At 39.7% G+C, this 9,168-nt stretch overlaps 2 protein-coding genes across 8 annotated transcripts in view; both read left to right on the top strand.

Moving 5' to 3' along the window:
* The window catches only part of LOC134878891 (E3 ubiquitin-protein ligase TRIM39-like), a 7,788-nt gene extending 501 nt beyond the window's left edge, over positions 1 to 7,287 (top strand). The window contains exon 2 of the mRNA XM_063905065.1: positions 4,977 to 7,287. Within this exon, the coding sequence (XP_063761135.1) occupies positions 4,979 to 6,787 (1,809 nt within the window). The 5' untranslated portion in view covers positions 4,977 to 4,978 and the 3' untranslated portion in view covers positions 6,788 to 7,287. The remainder of the gene's footprint in view (positions 1 to 4,976) is intronic.
* Positions 7,288 to 8,327: 1,040 nt separating this feature from the next.
* Positions 8,328 to 9,168, top strand: part of LOC134879245 (ELKS/Rab6-interacting/CAST family member 1-like) — a 115,332-nt gene continuing 114,491 nt past the window's right edge. For 6 of the 7 annotated variants that reach the window (XR_010167812.1, XR_010167813.1, XR_010167814.1 and 3 more), the window contains exon 1: positions 8,328 to 8,602. The gene's annotated coding sequence lies outside the window, so the exon portion shown is untranslated. The remainder of the gene's footprint in view (positions 8,603 to 9,168) is intronic. The other variant, XM_063905644.1, reaches the window with a different exon arrangement.

Below are 9,168 nucleotides of genomic sequence, written 5' to 3'. Positions count from 1 at the left end.
AATAAGGTGAGATGTACGTTTGTCCGACATGTCTTTTTCTTACTAATCCATGGAGGCCCTCCATTTTCCAGAGTATTCCAGAGGTTTGTTATACAAGACCCTGTTGCACAACATCACTCCCTGCACTCTCTATGACCTCAGAGAGTAACTAATATATGAACCGATTTAATACACCGCTATTGTGTTGCTTGTTCTTTTTGACATTGTAGCCCAGTTATTCCCTAGTTTAGTCAGTGAAGGGCCCTGAGTTCTTTAAGTCAATACATTTAATTTACAATGAATAATAATAGGCGGCCGCCTAAGCAACGCACGCCTGCCGCTCTAACTAAGGTCTTCCAAAAAATATATAATACATATGAGCGATATTCGCCGTGTTACTCTGTGCTGTTTTCTCTCATTCCAAACCGTGACCAACGCCAGCCTCCCTTCTTTGCAGAACGCATTTTAAAACTAATAATTAAAAAAACTGTCATGAATTGGAAAAAACAAGAAGCAGAAGGATTTGGCGGCGGGGCTGACGTCACAGCCTTCTGTCATAAAGTATGTGTATTGTCCATGTTATATATATATTATTTAAATATATAGATATAGAGATATATCTAGAGATAGATAGAGAGATAGATATAGAGATAGATAGATAGATATTTATTATATATGTATATTGGCCATCTGTATAGTAATATAGCACATCTGTATATTTGTTCATACTACATCGGTTTATACTATGCCAATTATTCCCACCTCTTTATACTGCCCTTATCTTTACATAATCACTCTTAACTGCATATACTGTACATACTCTATATATCGCACTTGTTTCTCTTTGCACTTCTATCTATCTATCTATAATGTTGTTTTTGTTGTTTTCATTTATGTAAATACACTCGTTTGATACCTTAGTACATGTATGCATGCTTTTTTTTTTATTATACATTTTGGAGTTATAGCCCCCCCTGGAGAAAACTCCACCAGCCGCCACTGACCTTAACTAATTTTCTACGGTAAACCCTGTATCCTGTTTCTCTTTTACCAATGTACCCTTTTTTTTATTGTCTTGAGTCCTCAACAGACCTAATGAACGGACTATGCGAGGGGCGTAGTTTAGACAGGCTTACTCCAACTTTCTCCAATCTTTATAGTAACACCTCTGTGTACAATATTAAGAGGTTCATCTCTAGATTGTCCTGGCTCATCATAAGTAAGTCTTAGCACAGGCTTCAATGACCTTTTTAGCCTAGTTTGCCTTAGAGTCACAACTATGGTTAGACGGCTAGACTGTTGTCTGTCCTCTTCGTCACTTGAACCCGACTGTGGCCCTGAATCAGTCTCATGGGTAGTATCCGGATCTTGGTCTTCCAGAGGATGATTCTCTGTCTCTGAGGAACTGTCATTTATGAGGGGCCGTACAGGCCGTAATTCATACTGCTCCTCTCACACATACATTCTCCTTTCACATACATACATTTTCACTCTAATATTCATATATTTTGACTCACAAATAAAACAGGTTAAAATGGATAGGATATTAGATACGTGTGCACCCTCATTATATACACTACAATTTGGTATATGATTTTTTAACACCATAGTCCCTAAATGTTTGCAGAAATGCAGGAAATGGGATTCAAATCGATGACATTGTTCTGTTTTGTGTCCCCCCCCGACTTCTCAAACCAAAGTTACACCCTTGGCAACTTGCATATGTCAGTGGATGAACAGCAAGCAGCTGTCTGTGCCTGTAGAGAATCCTACAGCATACCCCTAAGCATGTTGCAATGCTTTTCCACTTCATTCCAAGGGATACCAAATGAGAGATTTATCTCCTGAAATGCTGTATCGAGGTCTGCCTTGATGTCTAATCATGACAGGTGGAGGCAACAGGTCTAAAATATTCTCAGACCTGGTTCTTTGTCTGATTTCATAAGCTCTCAGAAAAAATGACCACATTCATGCAAGGACTAATGTATTGACTACCTCTCTTGAATCTTCTGCTACTCTTGAGATTGACAGAAATCTAGATAAGGTTTCAATGTGGTCATGAAGTTCTCCATACATCCTCTCATGAACAAAATAATCTGTACCTTCTCTTTGTATTCGTTCAATACATTCAAAGACATTATTACTACTTACTCCCCAAATTAAAAACTGCACTTGAAAAGAAAACAGGATGATTTTGAATAGCATCATTGTATAGTTCTGCTATTTAACATCAGGTTAGGATAAGCTGAGCAAGTCATGCATGTGTATTTCCTGATTTGAGAGTGACTTCCTTCTTAAGGAGGAACATCCTGTGTCAGTAGGTAATGGATAGCAAAACAGATGAGACAAAATACATGCGAGTGTCAAGTATATGTGGAAGTGACAATGTATGTATGTGAGAATATGATATATGTTTATACATGTGAGAATAAAAATATATATATGTAAGAGTTTGAACTTATTTATGTGACAGGAGAGAATATCTTTGTGGAGGTGTACATATATGTAAGTAAGAGTGAAAATACATGTATGTGTTGAAAAGTCAATTGTATATATATGTGAGTGAAAATATATGTATTTAAAAGGAGAATGTACTGTATGTGTGTGAGAGGGAATGAATTATGGCCTGTACGGCCCCTCGTAGTCATTCCCAGGGATGCAGATTCCTGTCTGCTCTGCCCTGTTAGTATTAGTCTCTTCCCGTCTTTGAATGATCTTTTCCAGATATGTTCTGTATGATCTGTGTGTCCAGTAACACTCTAGGTCAGAAGACTCAGTTGACGTTCTACACTCCACTTGTATTAGATGGTCTGTTGTGGCTCTCTTATGCCTATTTTTACCATTTACTCAGGCTGCTGCTCTGGTCGGCACATCTTCTGTGTTGTCAGGAGCTGGAATACGCACACATTCTCCAATCGCCAAAAGATTGTCTCTGTGTAGTGTTTTCAGCTTCCCTTTCCCACTCTGGGGGTTCAGCTTATAGACAGGAAGGTTTGGCATCTTCATAGCTATTTGATAATAGCCACTCCTTAAATCAACACCACCGATTCTCAGGGTTCCTGCATTTTCCTGCCATGTATCCATTTTCCCCACAGCGGTAACAGAAGCATTCATCTGAATCAGTTAAGTGTCTGTTTGGAGTATTAGCAGTCATTATAGTGGCTGTAGTTCCAGCCTGAAGGGACATCTTTGAGTTTACTTATTGTTGTAGCTGTTTCACTTGTTTTTTCAGAGCTACTACTTCTGGATCCAAATTAGTCTCTGTAGCTGGTTCTACACCAACTGGCAGTTTTTCATTCCTCTCGTCATTGTCTTGATGGGGATTTGTGGCGAGTGTAGCAAACATTCATTTTATTTCCTTAATTTCAGCTCTTAGACTTTGTATTTCTGACTCTTTGTTTTCCACTTGAATCTTGGCATGGACTGAAAGTACTGATTGGTTTAGTTTTGCTCTGGAAGCTTCATACTCTTCTTCTGTGCAAATTTCACGCAGTAGTTCAAGGAAGGTTGGATGGTTTGCCCTCCTCTCTCTCAATCTTAGTTGAATTAACATCAAGTCAGCAGCTACTGCAACCTTAAGTAGTTGTTTCGAGCAGTGCTCTATCCATACCACTGGCTGGAAGGCCCCTTCTTTGTTCTACGTTTGACAAGCTGCGCTCCAGTGCCTCTCCTCGACACTAGTTCTTCAGCTTGTTTAGATACATAGTGTGACTCTGAAGGTTAGCTGTATGCTACTGTAAATTGTTATGTTATTTACACTGAATATTTTAGTGCAGCTAGAAACTCAAGACAATCAAATCTCAGCAGTGCCTCCATTTATGTAGCCCAGCTATTCCCTAGTTTAGTCAGGGAAGGGCCCTGTTTTCTTTAATTCAATACATTTAATTTACAATATTTCTCTAAAGTCATCTTGTTTCTCTTTTATCAATGTACTCCTTTTTGTATAGTCTTGAGTCCCGTTAAGCACCTTTAATAGTGTAGCTTCACTTGTATTAGAAAACTTACTCTGCTATAAAATATACACACTGAACAATTAAGCTGAGCAACATATAATGTAAATGTATATTTAATTGAGTTGAACACAATGCTACTAACCTTTAGCACATTAGTTAAATACCTCTATTAAAAGGAAATAACCAAATATCCCTCTGTAATCAGTTTAAGAAATAAAAACTCTCAATTATTTACTGTAAAACTTATGAACAAGCAAAATGAAATACAGCCCTTCAATAACTTCAGAGTAATAATCCCCTTTCACTAGATATCAATACAGTCTCACTATATTTCAGGTTACCTTTAAACCCCCCCCCCCCCCCCCACACACACACACACACACAAATAAATTAAATTTAAAAAAACACGTTGCAGGCCTGATGTGATGCTTGAGAGCGTGGTAAATCCAAACTATTTGTCCTCTTCACTCAAAAGAGCAATAAGACAAGAGTGATACTTTAGCAGCTCCGACTCCACATGTTACTGCACTTTAACTTTGCAAGGAGTAATAAAATGAAGCTGATATGATAATCTGTGTATTAGGGACATCTTTTGCATGCCATCCTCAATCTCTTCCTCCTGTATACACTTTACTGGATGCTATTGTATCAAGGCACAAAAATGCAAACCATTTAAAATAGTAAATTAAAATGAGTTATTAAGTGATTTTAAGTGTTTGCTTGACCAAAATGACTTAAGATGTAAGAAACTGGTCTTTTAATTCAAGTTCAATAAAGAACAGAATTACTGCAGAAAACACAGTATAGACATGTGTATTAGAGACAAACTGTTAAACATTAAGTTCATCCATAGAGTTTAATTACAACAGCATTTATTGCAATACCTCTGGGAAACACTCTGACCTTCATGTTCTGTTGGATACTTTTAGTCATAAATGTGTTGGTGTTAATGATTTTGAAAACACAAGCACAAATGTAAGTAACCTGTCTGATTTACAAAGGTTTGAAATTGAAAAATAATAAAAATCCTTTCCTCTCGTGTAGACATGGCCTCAGTCATCAGCTTCCCATGTGAAGAGCAGCTCCAGTGTTCAATCTGCCTGGATAGGTTCACTGAGCCTGTCTCTACTCCATGTGGACACAACTACTGCAAGCATTGTATCACAGGGTACTGGGACAGCAGCGCCCCGATACAGTGCCCCCTCTGTAAGAAGAGGTTTCGCAAGCGACCACAGCTTCAGGTCAACACTGAGTTCAGAGATATGCTGAAGCATTTCCACAGAGTGAGTGTGAATGGGGATGATGAAATAGCCAAACCAGGAGAGGTGCCCTGTGACATCTGCATTGATCTGAAGCTCAAGGCCAAAAAGACGTGCGTGGTGTGTTTGGCCTCGTACTGCCAGCCTCACCTGGAGCCTCATCAGAGAGTCAAAACCCTTAAGAAGCATCAGCTGATCGAACCTGTGTCCAACCTGGAGGACAGGGTGTGTAAGACGCACGACAAGATGTTGGAGTTCTTCTGTAATGTAGACCAGAAGTGTGTTTGTGTCATGTGTTTGAAAGACAACCATGTATCACATTGGGCCGTCCCATTAGAGCAAGCGTTCAGAGACAAGAAAGGCCAGCTGAACAATGTGAAGTCAGAGATACAAATAATTGAAAACACCACATCCAGGAAGATTCAGCAAATGAAATATTTTGTTGAACGGACTAAGAAAGAGTCAGAGAAAGAGTTAGCACACATTGCTGAGGAGTTCAATGCCCTGTTGGTTGCTCTGCAAAGGAGCCAGGCTGAGCTTGTGGAGAGGATCCAGAAGAAGCAGAAAGCAGCTCAGAAGGAGGTTGAAGATGCTGTGACTGAGCTAGAGCAAGAAGTCTCTGTGTTGAGGAGGAGAAAAGCCGAGTGTGATGAACTTTTACAAACAGAGGACAAGCTCAGCTTCCTGCAGAGCTTTTCATCTCTCTGCATATACAAAACTCTGTTCCAGTCCAACATGCAAATAGACCTCTCTGACTTCAGTCAGCAGAGTTATGTGGGGATGGTGAAAAATGCAGTTTCTAAGATGGAAAGTATTCTCAGCCATCAGATGGAGATGATAAGACATGGGGTAAGCTTGAGCGATGACTGTGCTACGTCTGAAGAATTTAGGAAGGATGATTTTGATGAAGAGGTGTGGAACCCGCCCAAGGACAAGCTGATGATGATCCAGCAGAATGATGCAGTGGATGTGACTCTGGATGCCTACACAGCCTATTACAAACTCATAGTCTCTGAGGATGGGAAACAACTAAGGTTTGCTCAAAGCCTTCTTCCATCAGATCCTATCTTTATTCAGAGAAGATTTCAGTATTCACCCTGTATCATTGCGACTGAGGGCTTTTCCTCTGGCAGGTTCTACTACGAAGTTCAGGTCAGTGGGACTGGATGTTGGGTATTGGGAGTGGTCAAAAAGTCCATCGGCAAGTTGATAACAGGTTTCCCCCAACCTGAGCAGGGAGGCTGGACTTTCTTAAAACTCAACACTACAAATTCCCAGATCCATGAGGAATATTTTCCTCACACTTGTAGCCATTCTCCCCTGTCCCTGAAGCAAAGGCCTCAGAAGGTTGGTGTGTTTGTCGATTACGAGAAGGGCGAGGTCTCCTTCTACGACGTGGATGCCAGGACTCTGATCTACTCCTACTCAGAATGTGCCTTCATTGAGACTCCGTCAGCACTCAAATCTTTTCTCTATTATATTGCAGGCATGTCCTTGAGTAACAGACCAAAGCTCTATCCTTTTTTTGGTGTCTTCAGTAATGAAGAATCATCTGACACCATGCTCGTAATCTCTCCTGTAGCCCATGCAATTTAAGATTACAAATTACAAATTTAAATCAGGAGGAATGGTAGAAGATACAGTAGATCAGTGATAGAGTTTATTTACATTAATGTTGCAATACTCACATATGACCAGGAGAGGACACCATTGTTCTGATCTATTTCTCAGAGAAGCTAGAGGAAATATGGGGACAATGGATTACAAGAACATTATTTCATATCAAAATCATTTAAAACAATGTGAACCAATTTTTTATGAATATTCTCTTTCTGAGACTTATGTGATGGTACTTAATATCTTTGTTTTTTATTCAAACTTGGTCAAAACAGTTGCAAGCTTACAATCTACCAAATAATTTAGGTAGGGCTTTATGAAATTGAGTTGTACATTTTTGAAGGTGTTTTGTATTGAGTAGACCTTAATCAATTGGTTTTACCATGTTGACATAGACAGTAAGAACCACTTTTAGGCTGTATGTCACTGACGGATTTATGCTAATAATAAAAAATGTGTTTATCAGTGTATTTTTTCTATCTGAGTCTACAGTTGTAAGCATTTGATATACACCTTTTTATTTTTCATTATTTTATCATCAGTGTTTTTTTTTTAATGCAAGCTTTTTTGGATGGCCAATAAATCTGTCATGTATTTGTGCAAAAATATCATATACTTGAGCTTAAATAATTTGATATGGCTGAACCATGCATCTTAATTGTATTATACAATTAAGATGCATTATAAAAGTGCATTTCATTAAGATTAGCTTCATTAAGATTATCTTCTTTGGTTGTGTATGTGTGTTTTTGAAGATCAAAAAATACGGCCATAGTCTTTCTTTATAATGGTGAATTACACGGAATAGAGCAGCAAAAACTTTCACTGATCCAGTTAGCTGAGACATTTCAGAAGGGAGCGCTGGTCCACCGCTCCTGGAGGATTTCTCTCAAGGGGAACTTTAGCCAGCAGACTATTTATGCTTCAGCTATCTGACTGACTGGCGCCCTGGGAACTGGGACACTGTGTCTGTATGAGTGTGTGAGTGAGTGTGTGAGGTGGGGGGCAGAATTGTAAAGATGAGTTTGTATGGAAATACAACTGATTAATAATAAACTTACCACTATAGCACAGTTCTAACCCATCACATTTGAGAATAACAAAATGCTGCTTATAAATCAATAAGTAAGTCAGAGGGGTACTTACAATGTACTTATTAAACATTTTGTTTATAATATATAATATGAAACAATGCAGGAAAAAAGGAGGTACAATAATTGTAATTATAAATTATGTCATAAAAATGGTTTTATATTATAAAAACCCACAGATACCTCCTCTTAAAAAGGAGGCCAAATCTATTAAAAATATAATAATGTTTTTTTCAGACGTGTGATCTTTTTGATAATATTGTATAAATATGACGAATTATATTCCAAAATGAAAATGACCTTCCATGTTAATTATGACTTAATAGAGAATTAGGATTTACCATGTATGCCTCTTGGAGAGACGAGGAGGGGTGGGATACGTCTCGGGGGCGCGCACTCCACCGTCGTGACGTCACGGGAGCGCCCGAGCAGTGGGGAAGCCACCAGTGGAGGAGCTGGCACAGACGGAAAGGAGGGAAAGAGAGACAGAAGAGAGAGAGACAGGAGACAGCGAGACAGATACGAAGCAGGAAGACAAACCCCGGTAGAGAGCGTTTCATCCCCGCTGTCAGTCTGTGAGGCTACGGTAAAACCCGCTACTTGACAGTAGCAGAATAACTGTAGAGGAGATGTGACTGGCCTTCTTCTTTTCCTCACAGAGCTTATTTCACAACCAGCGGGAAGCACCGTACACACAGCCGCAGTGAGTATGCGAAGTTAGCTAGCAGTCCGAGGAGTGTGTGCGTGTGCAAATGCTTATTACACAGGCCTATCTGTGTGTGTGTGTGTGTGTGTGTGTGTGTGTGTGTGTGTGTGTGTGTGTGTGTGTGTGTGTGTGTGTGCGCGCGCGCGCGTTTGTATGTCTGCCTCACGTGCACGCCGTCTGTGTTTGTATCCCTCGTCGCCGTCACGTTTGTTTAAAGGGGGACGCTAACGGTAGATTAAAACGTGACGCCCGCATCGAGGTGCACAGTTTCCAGGTCAGCTGTGAGACCCTCGGAGGGGCTCTGTTATAGAGCAGGGTGTCAGCCACACTTGTCAGTATGATACATTTTGTACTATGCGAACGCATTCGAAAACGCCGTTTGCTCGTTAAAACCAATTATAGCTTTACAGCAGCCTCCCTTCGCAATAACAAGCTAATATCACTATGTGTTGTCTCTGTACTGAAATGCGATTAGTAATCTGTTCTCTCACTGCTACACTATTGTCATTATAATCCTATAACAGTATTTTACAGTGCCAGTTGGTGACCATATACCTCATTTA

The sequence above is a fragment of the Eleginops maclovinus genome, chromosome 17, assembly GCF_036324505.1.
Source record: "Eleginops maclovinus isolate JMC-PN-2008 ecotype Puerto Natales chromosome 17, JC_Emac_rtc_rv5, whole genome shotgun sequence".
NCBI lineage: Eukaryota > Metazoa > Chordata > Actinopteri > Perciformes > Eleginopidae > Eleginops > Eleginops maclovinus.
This window is presented reverse-complemented; position numbering and strand designations above follow the sequence as displayed.